At 32.5% G+C, this 20,205-nt stretch overlaps 2 protein-coding genes across 3 annotated transcripts in view; one reads left to right on the top strand and one right to left on the bottom strand.

Annotated features, from left to right (window-relative positions):
• Nucleotides 1-1,189: 1,189 nt before the first annotated feature.
• On the top strand, nt 1,190-4,812 carry LOC119604566 (bladder cancer-associated protein). Its single transcript, XM_037957260.1, has 2 exons — nt 1,190-2,103; nt 4,799-4,812. The coding sequence occupies exon 1, from the start codon at nt 1,713-1,715 to the stop codon at nt 1,950-1,952; it is 240 nt and encodes a 79-aa protein (XP_037813188.1). The 5' UTR covers nt 1,190-1,712; the 3' UTR covers nt 1,953-2,103; nt 4,799-4,812.
• A 4,100-nt stretch (nt 4,813-8,912) lies between these two features.
• LOC119604557 (putative uncharacterized protein DDB_G0271606) overlaps nt 8,913-20,205 on the bottom strand; it is a 51,281-nt gene continuing 39,988 nt past the window's right edge. For both annotated transcript variants that reach the window (XM_037957247.1, XM_037957248.1), the window contains 4 exons: nt 11,634-11,905; nt 10,860-11,568; nt 10,265-10,796; nt 8,913-9,246 (listed from right to left, as the gene is read on the bottom strand). In XM_037957247.1, the coding sequence (XP_037813175.1) occupies nt 9,224-9,246; nt 10,265-10,796; nt 10,860-11,568; nt 11,634-11,905 (1,536 nt within the window). In that variant the 3' untranslated portion in view covers nt 8,913-9,223. The remainder of the gene's footprint in view (nt 9,247-10,264; nt 10,797-10,859; nt 11,569-11,633; nt 11,906-20,205) is intronic.

The raw sequence follows: 20,205 nt of genomic DNA, 5'->3' as shown, positions 1-20,205 counted from the left end.
TTTATAGAAAATTTTCGATCAATTTTATAATAGAAAATTTTCGTTTTAATAGAAACTTTTCAATAACTTTTCGTTTTATTAGAAAATTTTCGATTTTGTATAAAATTTTCGATAAATTTTCGTTTTTATAGAAAATTTTCGATAAACTTTCGTTTTTATAGAAAATTTTCGATAAATTTTCGTTTTAATAAAAAATTTTCGATAATTTTTTTATATAGAAAATTATCGATAAACTTTATACAAAATTTTCGATAAATTTTCTTTTTTATAGAAAATTTTCGATAAATTTTCTTTATTATAGAAAATTTTTGATAAATTTTCTTTTTACAGAAAATTTTTGATAAATTTTATTTTTTACAGAAAATTTTCGATAAATTTTGTTTTTTTTACAAAAAATTTTCGATAAATTTTCGTTTTTTTATAGAAATTTTTCGATAATTTTTTTTATAGAATATTTGCAATATTTTTTTTTTTATAGAAAATTTTTGATAATTTTTTTTTATAGAATATTTTCAATATTTTTTTTTTTATAGAAAATTTTCGATAATTTTTTTTATAGAAAATTTTCGATAATTTTTTTTATAGAAAATTTTCGATAATTTTTTTTATAGAAAATTTTCGATAATTTTTTTTATAGAAAATTTTAGATATTTTTTTTTTATAGAAAATTTTCGATAATTTTTTTTTATAGAAAATTTTCGATAATTTTTTTTATAGAAAATTTTCGATAATTTTTTTTTTATAGAAAAATTTCGATAATTTTTTTTATAGAAAATTTTCGATAAATTTTCCGTTTATAAGAAATTAGAAGGATTGATAAATTCTTTTTACAAATATGTTTCGATAAATTTTGTTTTCGTTTTTTTTAGAAAATATTCGATAAATTTACATTTTCAATACATTTTAATCGATTTGATCAAATCGTAAATTTGTCTGTAATGTTAATTTTTGTCAGAGGTTTCCCACTATTTTATAGAACTTGTATTTAAATGTTTTTAAAAAAATCAGAGTACCTAAACTCAAGGATTTATTTCAATATAAAAATTACGCCAATTTTTTACTATAATTTATAGAAATAAGTTTAACGTAAATTTTCACTAGCAACTACTTTGTCATTTCCACTACCTTAAAATACAACTCTATTAGCATTTAATACTAAAAACAACAACCGACCGCATTTTTTTAATGACAACCAAACAACTGTCAGAATATTTAATGAAAAAAAGAAATATTCACCGAAAAGAACGTCTTGTCCTTAAAAATCTAAAAATAATTATTTAGAAAATCATTAAAATTAAAAATAATATACAGTGTTCAATAAAATAAACAAAATGTTAAAGTATAATTAGTTAAAAACAGAATAAGGCAATAGATTTTGTCTTAAAGGGGCTGGTGCAAATAAATGTAAAAAAAGAGTTTAAGAGGAGTTGGGAAAAAAGAACCGCACGCGTGTCTTTTTTTGATCGATGATACAATTTACTTCTCTGACCTGTCTGCAAATAAAAATTGTTGTATAAAAATAATAATTTATTGAGAAAAGAGCTAGGCTCTTCAATATAAAACTATAAATGAGTGTGTCCAAGCCAAAAGAAGCGGTATTTTAAAGAAATAAAATCACACCTGCAACTAGAGCAACAACTCATAGGCGGCTTTTTCTTACTACCTGCTATAAAGCCAAGCAACTTTATCGCCCATATACACCAAGTGACGCTATGTATTGTTTACAATGTTTGCTGCCGGTGCTATTGTTGCCAAAACCCACCAATCCCGCTCTTATGGAAACACATGTCATGTTTATTGTACTCTATTTGATTGGTTTCTTTCTGGAGCGCAAACCCTGCACAATTTGTAGTCTTGTCTTCTTAACAGCTGTTTTTCTCATCTGCTACAGTGGTGTCGGCAATTGCATCTTCTGGGGCAACTGTGAGGGTCATCAGTGTGAAAATGGCTAAAGGCGGCTAGAGGCATAAATGTGATAATCTTTTTTAGTGTGTTATTTAAGTTCTTTAGATGTTATTGAAAATCCAGGCTGCAATCTCTAATGTTACACAACTTCATGTGTATGTGAAGGAGATGAGAGTAGAGATTCTATTTTAATTTAAGGTAAGTGGTGAAAATTTTATATAGTTTTTATTTTGTCACCTATTATCATTTCAATTCATTTAACTGAACCCTAAACTATGATTTTGCGTTATATATTGCAAGTCGAAATAGTAACAATGTTGTTGTAACAACAAAAACTGGATAGTCCAATCTAGTACTAAATTATTACTTTTTATATAGTATTCGTCTATAAATCTTTTGGACAAATTAAAGTTGTGTTGCCTGAGCAGTTGAATATCATTGGGTGGGTATCTTGGGCACCCTTACGAACGCTAGGCACTTGTTAGGGAAGCCACGATCTATGTAACAGGCATGAAGCCTGTTTCTCCATCACGTTGTTATTTGTGAAAGAGTTACTATAGTTTTCAGTGGCATGCTTTCTATAATGCTTAAGACGGTCGAAATTCGATCCACGTATGTCTCGGGAAAGCATCCAAGTGTGTTGTGTTAAAATTAACAGTTTCTCTGTTGCCAATTATTGTTTATTACGGGATAAAAGTATCATTTGAAGAGTAAGAATTGAATTCTTGTTAAAAATAAAATAAATTTGTCCGTATATAAGTTTTGTCAGATTTACGACGTCAGCCAGAAATTAAGAAGATTTAAAATTGTCTATTGAAATCCGAAGATATTAAATGAATGTGTCATTGGAAAAGATCAAGACTGCAATTTCAAGAAAGTAGAATAAAGATCAGTATAGAGAAATTAAGAATGCGGTTAATCTAAAATTAGTTTACTGCCAAACGAACTGAAGATGAATTTAGAAATGACATGCAGACTTCAGATTGACGTCACCAGCCCGATATTAAGGAGACTTGGAACTTTCTAACGAAATGCGGAGATATTAAATGAATCACTCCTTGGGAAAGATCAAGATTTCAAAAAGCAGAATAAAGATCACTGTAGGGAAATTAAGAAGACTTGGAACTGTCTATCAAAATGCAGTCTAAATCTAAGCACAAAATTTCACCACAATTAAGAACAAGAAGCATTCGAAAAGGCTTCGTTTTCCAAATTAGCAGTGATGATGTTTGACTCTGTTCGAGAAGCTAAATTCTCTATATATAAATGGTTTTATGGAATCTTAAGATCAGTATAGTGGAATATAAAGTGTAAGGAAATTAAGGAGACTTGAAACAGAATTTAAGCAGAGGACTTCGCTATTATTAAGAACAAATAGAGTGCGAAAAGATTCCGTATTACAAACGAACTGAGGAGGATGTTCATTTGGGACAATAAGTCGACCTTCTATGAAGATAATCAGGCTGTATGGTAGTTAGAGAAGTTAACAGGAAAATGTTCAAGAGTTCTCAACATATATAATAAAAATTTCCATGGAACCTTATGAATTAAGATCAAGATTGGGACCGTCCGTCGGGAGTATAAAATTAATCTCTCGTGGGCAAAGATCAAAACTGTAATTTCAAGAAGTGACAATTTCATTATGACTTAGGACATATGGGGTCCAAATCTAAGCACAAAATTTCACCACAATTAAAACAAGAAGCATTCGGAAAGGCTTCGTTTTCCAAGTTAGAAGTGATGATGTTTGACTCTGTTCGAGAAGCTAAGTTCTCTATATATAAATGGTTTTATGGAATCTTAAGATCAGTATAGTGGAATATAAAGTGTATGGAAATTAAGGAGACTTGAAACAGTATTTAAGCAGAAGACTATTATTAAGAACAAATAGAGTACGAAAAGATTCCGTATTACAAGCGAACTGTGAGGATGTTCATTTGGGACAATAAGTCGACCTTCTATGAAGATAATCAGGCTGTATGATAGTTAGAGAAGTTAACAGGAAAATTTTCAAGAGTTCTCAACATATATAATAAAGATTTCCGTGGAACCTTATGAATTAAGATCAAGATTGTGCAAAAAATTTAGGTATAGGCAAATCAAGATGACTTGGGACCGTCCGTCGGGAGTATAAAATTAATCTCTCGTGGGGAAAGATCAAAACTGTAATTTCAAGAAGAGACAATTCCACTATGACTTAGAACATATGGGGCCCAATTAACAAAAATCTGTGAGTATGTTCGCCTGTGATAATAAGTTGACTTTATATAGAGATAATCAGGCTGCTCCAGAGGCTAACAGGAAAATCTTCAATTTCGTATTGAATCGTAAGAGTTCTCTATTAAGGATTTCATGGAACCATATGAATTAAGATCAGGAAACTATAAAATTAAGTCTAAATCAATATGTATTGCCTAAGCAGACAACTTCAATATAATCAAGAATAAGGGAGGCCCCAAAAGGTTTTCTAAATGGCTTAAAAATTGCACTTTCAGCAAATAAATTGATTCACACCAAAAAATTTCATAAAAAAAGTTTTTTTTCCGAAAATTTTCATAAGTTTTTTCAAAAAATCATTATTCAATCAATATTTGTTTCACACATTGTTATTTCACTAAAAAATAACTTTTTCGATACCTGAACTTTTCGAATAAAAGGTTTCCTTTCAAAATTGAAATAAAAAAAAAAGAAATAATGTATTGCGTTATAAATTAAATCCTCAACTTCTTATCATTTCTTTAACATTATCATTTATTTATTATTTCTTTGCACTAACCATCTAACAAACATTTCTTTATTTACTCTTCATAAACCCTCCAATCATAAATCAACAATTTACCAAATTACAATTGGTTCTCTTCAAACAATTTCTTTATCTAATTTTTTTTTCCAGACAAAATAATGCAAAAAAAACACCCCAAAAACTGAAACGTAGTCTTCGTAGAAGTCAAAAAAGTGCTTTTAAAATCTAAGAGGCATAAAACTATATTATAAAAAAAAAAAAACGCTTTTTACACCAATTCTAAAAAGACACATTTTTAATAAATAATTTAAAAAAGCCTGGTAAACGAAATTTTTTAGTATAATTTATAACAAAACAAAAAAAATATATAAATAGTAATAATTATAAATTAACAAAAGTGGTTGTTATTTTATGTAAACGAAAAAAAAAAAAACAAAAACAAAATTATGTTTAAATCATTTAAAAATTCATTACTATAACAAAACAAATCTTTATTTTTTACAAATTTGTGTTGTCATTTTACATTTTATGTTTTATTTTTTTTAAATTTAAGTGAACGTCAAAATTTGAGATTTTGTAAATATGTATTACTAATTAACTAAATAAAAAAAGAAAAAACAAAATAAAATTGTTTTCGAACAATGTTTTCATATGAAATTTTTAGTATTTTTAAATAAAATCTATATAAATATTTGATTTGTATTACTGATGTCAAACGTAATAACTTTAGTCAAACAAATTAAAAAAATAAATAAATTTAAAATTATGATTAAAACAACCAAAAACGCTTTTTCTCTGGGAACCTATCATTATTTATAAAACATCGCTTTTTAGGTTAAGGTTAAGAAGGGTTAGGCACCATGAAAAGGTGCAACACTACTCGGAGACCATAATCAACATTGTGATTCCTTTTGTAGAATTTAAAGATCCAAAGATAGATAAACAAAACACTAGAAAGAACAAATATAACATAAGTTAAATGCAAATAGAAATTAATACAGGTTGTTGTTGTAGATGAGTTGACAATCCTTGGTCGTTGTTTGTTGAACTTCGAGTCGTTCCGGTGCGATGATCCGATTGTCGTGAGAAAGAATAAAGATAGGTTGATTCCTAAGGTTTCAACCTGGTAGTATTACTGAATCGATTTACCAAAGAAACAGTTGCGAGAGAATCTGAATTTGCCTATAAAATCCAATAGTAATCATTTCCCTAATAAAACCTAGTAGACTGCAAGGCTTGAATCCCGCAATTTTCCCCTGTTTGTCATGACAATTTCAACCTGAGATTCTGTACTCTATTACAGAGGCAAACTAAGTGCTCAGTCGTCTCTAGTTCTTCCAATAGAAGAAATGATTAATTCCCTTATAAAGCCTAGTAGACTGCAAGGCTTGAGTCCCGCAATTTTCCCCAGTTTGTCATGGCCATAGCAACCTGAGATCCTGTATTCTAGGACAGTGGCAAACTAAGTGCTCAATTGTCTCTAGTTCCTCTGCATGTTCGCATATACTGCAGAAGGCTGGTATATTACTGTCTCACTTACTGACAAAGACCCTAAGTGTATATAACCATCTTGGAACCCTAATACCATTAGAAGTGCTTCCTCGAAGTCTATAGTCGCAATTATATGATCTGTAATTCCATAAGGGAAGTTATTGTGATCTAGTAGACCTATATCGTACAGGATTTTTGTGAGATTGTCGAACGTAAGTTTGACTATAGAAGACTCATAGAGTCTTAGTAGATTCCTAGCCGCCACTCACGCTACAATATGTTTTATAGGTGACAGATAAATAATGATGTCCAAGGCGGTTTGTGGAGTACTACTAATGGTACCAGTAATGCCAAGAGAGGAATATCTTTGAGCTTTATTGAGCATCTTTCGATAACTGTTCTTTTTTGAAGCCTTCCACCAGGCAATACATTCAAAAGTCAGGATAGGGCTAACATGTGCATTGAGTCTCTTTCTTATCTATTCTTAAGCGTTTTCAGTTTTCCCAGGATTAACACCCAGTCCTTTTGCTTTCGCCCATATCAAGAACTTACCTAATGCAGTCTCTATGATGTCACTGATCGGAGATACAAATTTTCCTTTGACCAGTAATACCACGTCATCTGCATAGGCCACGATCTTCTTGCCTTTTGAACCAAATAGCTTTAGAATACCGTTGGGAGGAGATAAAATACCTCCTGTGGCGCGGCGCGGCGCCACTGGCGCCCTCCTGGTAAGCAAAGCAATGATCCTTTAGGTTCGAGTTTATAATTCTGCTGCTAAGCATGCATACTATGCACTTCACCAGGAAGTCCGCAATAAGCGAATCTCTAACCGCCTCAATATTTATATTATTGAAAGCTCCCTCTATATCCAAAAACATGGCAATAGTCTCTATTCTTCAAGCAGTGCTCAATACAACTTACCACCTCATGTAGTGCACTCTCAACTCTTATTCCTGAGGTGTAGATCTTTCAAACTCTCAAGTGTTTTCTAGAGAAAAGAAGACAGGCCGATAGATCAATAATCCTATGGCTTTAAGTGGCTTACCTTCTCGGCCTAAAATCGGGTATAAAAATAACACTAACTCCCAGCACCTCCTTGGTAAATACCTACTGCTGGACATCGCCTATAAATAATCAGCAGAAGAGATAACGCGTCCTTAGGTAGTTGTTCAGATCTCAGATCTCGCAGGGCTTAATCCAGCAGAGGTCTTGTGAAAGGACATACCTAGTGGCGCTAGACTTACCGAAAGACTTCGATACAGTCAGCTATACCTCACTCTTTTAAGGCATCCTGCAGTCCACCATGCCCAACAACTTGAACAGATGGATTGTAAATTATCAGACTGGCCGTCAGTAGAGTTTAGAGACAAGTGTTCCAAAACCCGTAGAGTTAAATAGGGTGTACCACAGGGCGACGGGCCAAAACATTGATGAGATATATGCGATCGAGTGAATGGTTATCTCGCAGAAGTACAAAACATTTTCACTGGACGTAACCTGAAACTATCACTAGCGAAGTCTTCAGTAACACTTTTCACCACCTGGACGAAGTAGGTAAACTAGAATTTAGGCATCGTAGTCGATGGAACCAAAATACCGACTGTGAACCACTCAAAGATTTTGGGGGTCACCTTTGACAGCCTGTTTACCACCTCAGCTCATGCCACTGCAATTACGCACAGATTGCGAGATAGTAACAAGGTCCTCAAAGCGCTACCCGGCAGCACTTGGGGAATGGGCAAAGAAACCTTGTTGGCTACCAATAAAACAATTGGCCGATCAGTAGTCAATTATGCTGCTCCAGTATGGTCTCCTTCGCTGAGTGATACCCAGTGGAAAAATATTCAAAGCTGCCAAAATGCTGCCCTACCGACTGCATGCCCGTCACCGGATGCCCGATGGCCAAGGTTGAAAGGGTGAATTGCTTTCCCATACTAACATTTCCCAATTGACTATCTCCTCTATATAACTGGAGGTGTGATTTGGTGCTACAGCCTCAGTGTCCCATCGGTCGGTTACCACATCTTCAGTAGCGAGACAACCAGGAAAATGTTCCCTAAGTAAAGACAGAGTCTCATAGCTAGACTCTGTCCGTCGGAATCTGGATAGCTCATTAACATTGTCAATGGATTCACTGGCACTATGAAATCTCTAAGAAGAGTCAGAGTCTCAGAGCAAGACTCCGTCCATGAGCTATCGCTTTTTGGATGTAACTTATGACCTTTGGTTCTTTAGGATAGTATCAGTCGAAATGTGGATAGTTCTTTGACATTGTCAATGGATTCACAGTACTAGGACCATGCTCTTTAATACTTGTTGAAACACATTTTATAGTTATTCCAGTCAATCGCTTAACCTGTAAGCTAGTCCTATAGAACAATTTCCCAACAGCCGACCTTCTAAAATAAAATAATTTGTATTCTTTTCTTTTTTGTTTTCTTATTTACAAATATTTTTTATTATTTTTTTATAAGGGTTTTCTGATTTTTCTTACAAAACAAATTTATTTTAATTAAATTCCTTTTACAAAAAAATTTCTAAAATTTAACAACAATTATTTATAACTTTAATAAAAGATTCACAAAAAAAATACAAGTAGTATATTTATATATAAAATAGTAATACAATAATAAATTTTATACATTATAAGGATTGATTGATTGGTTGATCGAACAAACAGTTTACATATAAACATACATTATTGTAGCAAGTGTAGTGTAGAAGGGGAGAAACAAATTAAAAAACAAGAAAAAAGAAAACATTAAAAAAATTATAAATTAAAATTTTTCACTTTATTGGAATAATATCTTCTATATATAATGTATATTATACACCAATTAACTGCATATATATTTTTTTTTACAAATAACCAAACAAATATTTAGGGGTAAAAAAATTTTATACATTTTGTTCAAAAAACATTAAGCTGCCATATATATATGAATATTTTATACTATTTTTTTTAGAAAAATAACATTTTTCAAATTAAAATTTTGTGCTCTTCCTTATAGTTTAATAAAAAGTAGATGGATACAAAAAGACAGCAGCAAACATCACAGATGATTTATTACAATCAAACGATTAGACGGAACGGGGCTGGACAACTGTTTAAACACAAAAAAAGAACCGAGTAAAATGAAATAAAAAGAAAAAAATATGTAAGGATTAATCAAATTTTCGAAAAATTAGAAAGAAATAAAAAGAAAAGATTATGTCAGGTTAAAGAAAATTAACTCTGGGTATATAAAAAAAGTTTCGGGAATACTGGGGAGTCACTCTGTAACTGCGTTCGAAAACAAAAAGTTCCGAAATTATGTATATTTCGAGAGCTCTTTCTTTCGAATCCTACTACAAAGAGACCTTCATAACAGAGAAATTTAGACGAGGAAACTGCTATAGAATTGTTTATATTTTAACAGTGGGTTCTATTCTATTAATTCCTTTGGCAATGTTCTCCCCGTCAAATTTTCTCTAAAATGCCTACAAAACGTTAAGAAATTTTGAACTCAGATATGTCCCTGTTACTTCAAAATCCAACGAGTTTCGCTATTGAGTTTAATCACTTCGAAAATCCCTTAAGTATTCATTAAATTGATTCTTCTCTCCTAACTTAAATAAACACTTAAAATCCCCCTCTACCCTATCTCAAAATATAAAAAAATTTCCTTTAAAACTTCATTAATTCTGTTAAAAATGTTCTCTCCACAAAGTTTTCTCTAAAATGTCAGAAATGTTCCATTAAACCGAATAAAGTCGAGAAAAATATTAACTCAGAAATATCACTTTTATCGACTTCGAAAGTCCTTGAAGTATTCAACTAATCGCTAAGAAAAGTTTCTCTCTACTAATAGTAAACAAACACTCAAAAGCCCTACTCCCCTCTCTCTCAAAATAACAAATCTTCACTAATTCCATTAGCAATGTAATAGCCACAAAATTTTATTTAAAATGCTGGATTTTGAACTCGGAAATGTCCTCTTTCAAACGAATTTTGCTAATGGGTTTGTCTACTTTGAAAATACTTTAAGTCTTCATTAACTCTATAAGAAATATTCTTCTCTCCTAACACTAAGCGAAATACAAAAATCCTCCTCTCCTCTCTCTCTCAAAAACAAAACTTACAGTGTGGTCTCTCAGACTCTTCAGCTGTTTGAGCTGACGATTGATCATCCTGAGCTGACATATCGTTTTGTGCCTCCATCATGGGAACGGGAATACTGACGGGTTGAGCTAAGCTACGACCCCAACCTGGATGACCCATGGGTAAACGTTGCATGGGTTGATCAGGCATTGGTGGTGTCATGGTATCACGGGGTTGTTCGGGCAAAGGTTGAAGAATCAATCGTTGGATGGGCATGGGTAATTCTTGCATGCGAGCTTGACGTTCAGCCTGTTGTTGTTGCTGTTGTTGTTCAGAAGATTGTTGATCTTGAGCTTTGTTCTGTTGTTGGGATTGTGGGGCAACAGGGCTTTCGTTGTCCTCGTTGTCGTCATCATCTTCGGAACTGTTGCTGGTTTCATCTTCATCGGATTCATTGGCCAAAAGGCGGAATTCTTCGTTGATGCGGTTTTCGGTGAGACGTTGAATGTTGTTCAAATCCTCAGCAGTGATACCGGCACGTTCCAAAGCCAAACCCAAAGGCATGCGTTGAATCTAAAGGTAGAAATAAAGAAATAATCATTTTGTTTCCAATAATATACGTTAATGGTTAATTACTTGGAAGAAGGGGAATTCTTGACGTTGTTGAGGAACCTGTTGTTGTTGTTGAGCCTGTTGTTGAATTTGCACCTGTGGTGGTTGGGGTTGTTGTGTCTGTAGAGGTTGTTGTTGCTGAGCTGCAGAAGGTTGTTGATGTTGTTGAACCGAGATTTGTTGAGGCACATCGTTGGCAACATGAATCATTTCTCTAATGGGAATCTGATGGAATTGAATGCGCACAATACGTTGAGGTTCTGGATGAGGAGCTTGCATCTCTTGTGGTGGCATAGGGGGACGCATGGGCAATTGTTGTTGGAATGGTGGTGGTGGAGGAGGTAATTGACGCAAGAAAGCATGTTGTTGTTCCTGTTGACGTGGTGGCATCATGGGTTCCATACGTTGAGGCATATGAGTCAAGGGGAAACGATTGGGAATGGGTCCAAAAGGTATGGGTACACGTTGGAAAGGAATGAACATGGGGCGTATAGCTTCAACATCTTCGATGTCATCATCATCTTCTTCGCGATTGTTATTGTGACGGCCAGATTGTTCTTGGTCCTTGTTTTCATTGCCTCCCTCGCAGAAGATCGAAATACGTTCACCGGTAATGCGAGCCTTCTTGGGATCGGTGGTCAAGTTCATGCCGAAGGGCAGAGCAACGGTTTTCGAGGGCGAGTCAACAATTTCTTCGGCATGTTTACGTTCTACAACACAATTCATGCGAGATCTATACAAAAAGGGGTTAAAGTTAAGAAAATTTCAATTAAAAGTTTTTTGTATCGTAATAATTACTTCTTGTTGTTTTGCAATAAGGCAGCTGCCAAATCACTTAAGTCCAATTCCAAAGGAATTTTACCAGGATACTTTTGCATTTCATCAACCTCTTCACTGTTTTCACTATCGTTAACCTCATTCATATTGTTTTCTTCTTCGGCGGGTTTATGGTGTTCGGCTTTAACAATTTTATGTTCCACTTTTTTCATGGATTCTTCCTTGTCGAGACTTTGCAAATCATCATCATTGACATTTTCACGACCCAATAATGCTTCAGCACGTGGAAGTTCCTAAAAATGAAGAGGATTTCCAAAAATATAGTTAATAAGAAACTTTAACGAATTTTAAAAAAATTGATATCAAAAGGTCTTAAATAATTATAATTTTATAAGATCTTCAGGATCTAAGTATTTAGGGACTTTCCTTGATAGTAAGAAAAGAAACTTCCCAGGAAAGAATGAAAGAGCGATTCAATGCCTACTGCAATAATTCTATAGGAATGAATTGGGACATTCTGTACCTATCATTTATGGAACATTTTGTAGCAGGTGTGACGGCTAAGAATCTACTTGGACTCTTCGTTAGTCAAACCTTCACGCGACAATCATATAAAAATTCTGTACGAAGTAGATCTACTGATCAAAGAATTACTGATTATGGTCCGTTAGCTGAACCGATATAAAAAGGTCCTTCAAACTTCCTGACTAATGTATAGGTCTGAAAAGCGATGGAACTGATACGGAATCATATCGATCTAGAGACGGTTGTGTCAGTTTTTATCGAGAGTCAAGCTGCGGACGAACTAGCTTGAATTAGATTCGAACCTTGATATAGATGATAAGGACAGGATGGTGAAACCGCACATCTGTCCCTATTATAGGTTGATATTCGAGAGAATCCGTGACGGTGCGGCGGCCGACCTAGATCGGTATCATATCGATCTAGAGTCGGTTGTGACAATTTTTATTGATAGCCAAACAGTGGACGAACGGAATTATACCGATCTAGGGTCGGTTCTGACAGCTTTTATCGAGAGTCAAGCTAGTTCGTCCTGTAGATAGATTCCAACTTTGATATAGATGATAAGGAAATGATAGTGAAACCGCTCCATTATAGGTTGATATCCGAGAGAATCCGGGACATCATCAACCAGTCCCGGAATAGTAGAAAGAATTGCAAACTTGAACACTTGAAGTGCGGCCTACCAAGATACTTAGAGGACTCTATAGACGCAGGCTAAGGATTCTGTTGGGGATGCTAACAGGGCATTGCTCAATTAGAGCCATTTACAATAAGTGGGATAGTAATATACCGGACTATTGCCGGATATGTGAAGATGTAAAAGAACTAGAGGCGACCGAGCATATAAATTGCACATGTCTTAGAATGTAGAATCTCAGATTGGAATTGCTGGGAAATAGGTTTCATGTCGAACTGTTGGAAATTGTGGGACTTAACCCTCTCAGTCTACTGAGTTTTTCCAGGGGAATTAGATATTTCTTCGATTGTTATTTAAAGGAAGACTCAGATTCTCTCACATTTCTTTCTTAGGGAATCGATTCGGTAAATCTTCTGGATTGAAACCCCTTGGGAATCAAATCGTTACCATTTATCACTCCTCTTTAACTATGTTCTTTCTTGTTTCTCTATCTTTGGATATTCATTTTCTTTGAAAGGAATTTAACACAATCAGCCTAGTTTACCAAACATGTTGTTAAAAAAATAAACTTTAGCAACATGTTGCAGATATTATAATCTCAACAATAGTATTACAAACACAATAATTTGTAACGGATGTGTTTTAGACATCATCATATTAAAAAACCTAAATAAATGTTAAACTAAATTTAGGTTAATAACATTACAAAATTTTGTGTGTACCAGTTCATATTGTATGAGTTTTTACTCTTTAAACAAATTATTTTTTTTTGGTTTAGAACATGGAAAAACTAAAGCAAAATTAATTTTATCTAAAATTCATAACTAGAGTTAAAAAATTAAAATTTCACAGTTCACGCTCTGCTGTGTTGATAATTTTAAACTATAGTTGAATATTTTATTTAGTTTGTAATAACCAGCAAATGAATTATTGTTTAACAAACATAAACAATAAAATATAAATCTTATTAAATCTATGGCTATTTATAAAAAAAAAATAACAAAATCCGAAGCACGATTTATTATATTAAAAAAAAACTTAATGGCTATGCACATTAATTTATAAAATAAAAAAAAAAATCTAAAAATGTTGCAAAGCATGATAAATTAATTTAAATAAATTACAATGGTTGTTTTGATTTCTAACTGAAAACATTAAAAGTTATTATAAAAAAAAAAACAAAATTAATAATAAAATGTGGGTTATGGCCAGTTTAAAAAGAAAATCTTGTAAAGCGATTTTTAGAAAAAATGAAACTTTTTTGTATAAATTTGTTTTAGAAAATTTAAATACTTGAAAATTTGTATATTAAATGAACAAGTCCAACTATTAAAAGAGCTGTAAAGCTCTCACAAATCTCACTCCAAAACTTTCAATAAAGTTATTCAAACTTTTCTACGGTTTGAACTGACACTTGATATTCCTTAATTGTTATATAGTTTTCTGTCTCAGTCTTGGAAACGAAACTACAAACTCGTGCAGCTAGTCTAGGAACCCAACCGGAATGGCTAAACTTTGAATGGATTGATCGGGCATTGGTGGTGTCATGTTATTTGATCTAGCAAAGGTTAAGAAATATATCTTTGCATGGTCGTAAATAAGTCCATGTTTATAATTCTTTTGTATGGTGTATTAACCAAGTCCAAAATTGCGTTCTTCCAGACATCAGTTCCATTTAGATGTTTTGTGCCTCCATTATGAAAATGAGAATACAGAGGAGTTCATGTTAACTAGATCTTTAAATTATCTTTAAATGGGTTGATCGGGCATTAGTGGTGTTATAATGTCACAGAGAATTGCTAATGAGTAATTCTTCAAAAACTCCAGCAATAATCAATTCAGTTCTACTTAGAGATCTCTAAAGTACATAGATCTTAGTGAGATCTGTGGATAAAGTAAGTCGGCAACTGTGGGTCTCTAAAGTAGCTCTAAAGTTCTACTTATATATCTCCAAACTACATAGCTCTTAGCGAGATCATTTGATCAAGTTCATAGGCAATTGTAGGACTCTAAAGTAGCTGTTAGTATGGCGAGTTCTGTCGATCATGTATGACGGCAATTGTAAGGCATATTCAATCCAATACATATGCAAATTTGTTCTTAAGAGATCAGTTATATGTTATCAAGAGAAAGGCCTCAATTTCAATATAGAAATTCATAATGATGACACTTCATTTCGTAAATGTTTGATCATTTCTGCTTGACGATCCTCCTTAAACCAATAATATAATGGTGGCAAATATCAAGGAAATGTATTGGCGATATCTAGAGTTCTGGGACGATCATCTACATCGATAATTATAGTTCTGTTATCAGGAGCTCAGTTTTGTATGTGTTAATAACATCAGTCCAAGGCGTCTGGAGTAGAAAATGTACATCGGCAATTATAGGTCGTATTCTATCAAATATACATATGTACATGCAACTCTGTTATCAGGAGGTCAGCTACGTATTTATTAATATCCTCAGTCCAAGGAGAAGCGGTCGGGTTTTCCTACATTATGATGACACTTCATTGCGTAAATGTTTGATCATTTCAGCTTGACGGTCCTTTTTAAACCATTGCCAAACATCAATGAAAAGTATTGTCAATATCTAGAGTTTTGGGAGACTGAAGTCAATCCAACAAATATGTAACATCGTTATAAACAATGTAGTTAGGAGATCAGTCTCAGTCCAGGGCGAAGAACATAATGGTACCCATCAAGGGAAGGTATTGGCGATAGAAGTTGTACCGAGACTTAATATCGTAAATGATGAACTTTCTGCTTGAAAAACAAGGCAGCGGATCCTTAACGTCATAAAAATGTTAAGGATCCTCTATACACCTTTACAGGAAGTTATTGCCAATATCTGGAATACAGATTTTGAATCTTCAGAATCATTAATAGAAAGGAAATGTCGAATTCTTCACCATTTCCTTCTGTACGAAATTCTAGTTAAAACTTTCTTATACACAGATTTAAAAGATAGGTCGCAGTCAAGGGTAGAAACATGTTACTAACGAATGATATACATGTTGCATTGGTCTTCTCTCTCTTCATTGTTTTTCTTTAAAATTTCATATAAATAAATCGAAATTTACTGTCTGATCTCAACTCTTACTAAGAGTATTCTTCTTCGGATCCATGAACTTAAGTTGAATGTTAAACTATACAAAGTTCCCTAAAGATTTGAATCTCTTAGTAGTTTGGAACTTGTAGTTTTTCTAAATCTGAAGCTGGAATTAGCTTGGCCTATATGTACAACTTCCAAGTAATGAAACAATTATCCTATTGCTAATACTTTTTAAATTGAACATGTGTCTTTCCAAATATTTGCATTCACCATCTTTAATTTATAAAATTTTCTAACTAACCCATTTAGGCATAACGTTCATTTTGAAAACATATGTTGTTTTTATTCAAATTACACATTTCCTTTCTCATATGACCGCAATAGTTGAACAAAACACAACAAAATTATTAAAAAATTTATGTAACTGCGTTTGTTTTTTGCGATTTTATGTAAATAACGAACATCATCTTTACAAATTTATTGTTGCACAACCAAAAATATTTGGTTTTCTGCAAGCTAATATTTTTTCCACAATTTTAGGTTAACAAATCAAGCTTTTAACAAAAAGTCAATAAACTTTAAGTAACCAGCTAATAGAGCGGCAGCAGCAGCAGTAGCAGTTACCACAAAAATCAAAACAACAACCTTTTATAACAATTTTTTGTGTTTTTTTTTTTTTGGCATAAACAATATACCAAAATTGTTAACAACCGCTTAAAGGCAACAAAATGTAATGCTGAAGAAATAAACTTTAAAATGTTTTAACCATAAAAGAAAAACTTGTTTTTCCTTTAACGGTTAACATCAACTATAAAAAAAATCCACAAGAAAAACAAACGCTAATGATGAGAAGATGAATTATAACCACGATTTTGTTAACTTAGAGTAGAAGAAGAAGAAGCTGTTTTGTTAACAAAATATCTACAAAAGGAAATGACCCTTTAACTATCTTTTTACTGTATTATTTAGTTGTTTATTTTTTGTTTTGTTTTCAAACTTACATAATACCTTGCTGCATTTAGCTAATGTTTTTTGTTGTTGTTTTAAATAAAGTAGTTATTTTAAAAGAAATCATTTAAGCATAAAACTTAAATTGAGTAGAAATTTGTTGGCACAAAAAAAAAAAATATTTCCGCCTTTTTAAGTTAAACAATAAATTTCAAGTTAGTGGGAGTTTGAATAAATATAAAAACTATGATATAAAATGGGAACTTATTAAAAACTAAACTTAAAGTGTATAGTTGTGAAACTTGAATAGGAAAATGTTGATAATAAATAAAAAGCGGCACATTTAAGGCAACATGTAGCTGAAACATGTTTATACAACATATAAATAGCCACATTATTAGGGCTTTGATATTGAAGGAAACATGATGCGGAAATATGTTTCATAATTTATAGTCCAGGCCAAAATAACTCTATAGTCTAGTCTATAGTCTAGTCTATAGTCTAGTCTATAGTCTAGTCTATAGTCTAGTCTATAGTCTAGTCTATAGTCTAGTCTATAGTCTAGTCTATAGTCTAGTCTATAGTCTAGTCTATAGTCTAGTCTATAGTCTAGTCTATAGTCTAGTCTATAGTCTAGTCTATAGTCTAGTCTATAGTCTAGTCTATAGTCTAGTCTATAGTCTAGTCTATAGTCTAGTCTATAGTCTAGTCTATAGTCTAGTCTATAGTCTAGTCTATAGTCTAGTCTATAGTCTAGTCTATAGTCTAGTCTATAGTCTAGTCTATAGTCTAGTCTATAGTCTAGTCTATAGTCTAGTCTATAGTCTAGTCTATAGTCTAGTCTATAGTCTAGTCTATAGTCTAGTCTATAGTCTAGTCTATAGTCTAGTCTATAGTCTAGTCTATAGTCTAGTCTATAGTCTAGTCTATAATCTAGTCTATAGTCTAGTCTATAATCTAGTCTATAATCTAGTCTATAGTCTAGTCTATAGTCTAGTCTATAGTCTAGTCTATAGTCTAGTCTATAGTCTAGTCTATAGTCTAGTCTATAGTCTAGTCTATAGTCTAGTCTATAGTCTAGTCTATAGTCTAATCTATAGTCTAGTCTATAGTCTAGTCTATAGTCCAGTCTATAGTCTAGTCTATAGTCTAGTCTATAGTCTAGTCTAGTCTAGTCTATAGTCTAGTCTATAGTCTAGTCTATAGTCTAGTCTATAGTCTAGTCTATAGTCTAGTCTATAGTCTAGTCTATAGTCTAGTCTATAGTCTAGTCTATAGTCTAGTCTATAGTCTAGTCTATAGTCTAGTCTATAGTCTAGTCTATAGTCTAGTCTATAGTCTAGTCTATAGTCTAGTCTATAGTCTAGTCTATAGTCTAGTCTATAGTCTAGTCTATAGTCTAGTCTATAGTCTAGTCTATAGTCTAGTCTATAGTCTAGTCTATAGTCTAGTCTATAGTCTAGTCTATAGTCTAGTCTATAGTCTAGTCTATAGTCTAGTCTATAGTCTAGTCTATAGTCTAGTCTATAGTCTAGTCTATAGTCTAGTCTATAGTCTAGTCTATAGTCTAGTCTATAGTCTAGTCTATAGTCTAGTCTATAGTCTAGTCTATAGTCTAGTCTATAGTCTAGTCTATAGTCTAGTCTATAGTCTAGTCTATAGTCTAGTCTATAGTCTAGTCTATAGTCTAGTCTATAGTCCTAGTCTATAGTCTAGTCTATAGTCTAGTCTATAGTCTAGTCTATAGTCTAGTCTATAGTCTAGTCTATAGTCTAGTCTATAGTCTAGTCTATAGTCTAGTCTATAGTCTAGTCTATAGTCTATAGTCTATAGTCTAGTATAGCTAGTCTAGTCTATCTAGTCTTATCTAGCTATAGTCTATCTTAGTCAGTATAGTCTAGTCTATAGTCTAGTCTATATCTAGTCTATAGTCTAGTTAGTCTAGTCTATATCATAGTCGTAGTATATATAGTCTATGTCTAGTCTATAGTCTAGTCTATCTTAAGTCTAGTCTATAGTTAGTCTTAGTTAGTCATAGTCTAGTCTATAGTCTAGTCTATAGTCTACTATAGTCTATAGTTAGTCTATAGTCTAGTCTATAGTCTAGTTATCGTCTAGTCTATACTTGTCAATAGTCTGTAGCTATCAATGCTTGCCTAGTTATAGTCTATAGTATAGTATAGTCCATAGTCTAGTCTGTAAACCATTACTATTACATGTTAGATTTTCTATACTCTAAAATTTAGTGCTAAATGATTTCTAAATTACTCTAGTTTCCAGCTTTCTCTTTTGCCTGCCAAATTTGTTCTTTATTCCTTGAATCCACCATATAGTAAATATTTTCGCTTTTCATTAACACTCAAGTTCTATTTTTGTTTGTAATTACTTGGGTCATGTTTACACTGGCTTTCCATGTTCTTTCCATGTACAAAATATGTAGGTTAAACTTACTTATGTAGGAACATGTATAGGTGTTTAAGTACACATTTGACCCATTAAAATTTTGCCCTTTTTATTTTAGTACTTAAACTTGTTTTATCTTTATGCTCCATATATTTATATTTCTTTAATACCAAAGACCAGTCTTTAAAGTCTTGTTTTTTTTTTGGAAATTTTTATCAAAATAAAGTGAGTCATGGTTGGAAGTTTACGTATTTCTTATTAAAAACAAATAAATTAACCTGAAGATGATTCAGGGAAATGAAAGTTTTAGATAAAATAAACATATATAGATGCTAAAGCGGATGCTTGATTAATGATATTGGTATTTCATAATAGACTATAGACTAGACTAAAGACTAGACTATAGATTAGACTATTGACTAGACTATAGACTAGACTATAGACTAGACTATAGACTAGACTAGACTATAGACTAGACTATAGACTAGACTAAAGACTAGACTATAGACTAGACTATAGACTAAACTAAAGACTAGACTATAGACTAGACTATAGACTAGACTATAGACTAGACTATAGACTAGACTATAGACTAGACTATAGACTAGACTATAGACTAGACTATAGACTAGACTATAGACTAGACTATAGACTAGACTATAGACTTGACTATAGACTAGACTATAGACTAGACTATAGACTAGACTATAGACTAGACTATAGACTAGACTATAGACTAGACTATAGACTAGACTATAGACTGGACTATAGACTAGACTATAGACTAGACTATAGACTAGACTATAGATTAGACTATAGACTAGACTATAGACTAGACTAGACTAGACTAGACTAGACTATAGACTAGACTATAGACTAGACTATAGACTAGACTATAGACTAGACTATAGACTAGACTATAGACTAGACTATAGACTAGACTATAGACTAGACTATAGACTAGACTATAGACTAGACTATAGACTAGACTATAGACTAGACTATAGACTAGACTAGACTACT

Source organism: Lucilia sericata, unplaced genomic scaffold, assembly GCF_015586225.1.
Source record: "Lucilia sericata isolate MDLA Ls3-8-SP2 unplaced genomic scaffold, ASM1558622v1 Contig000404F_arrow, whole genome shotgun sequence".
Classification (NCBI taxonomy): domain Eukaryota; kingdom Metazoa; phylum Arthropoda; class Insecta; order Diptera; family Calliphoridae; genus Lucilia; species Lucilia sericata.
The sequence above is the reverse complement of the archived record's forward strand: the minus strand, read 5'-3'. Positions and strand labels throughout refer to the sequence as shown.

Bases quoted from the DNA above. Each gene is read 5' to 3' on its own strand.
- LOC119604566 (XM_037957260.1), top strand. From the start codon at position 1,713: ATGTATTGTTTACAATGTTTGCTGCCGGTGCTATTGTTGCCAAAACCC.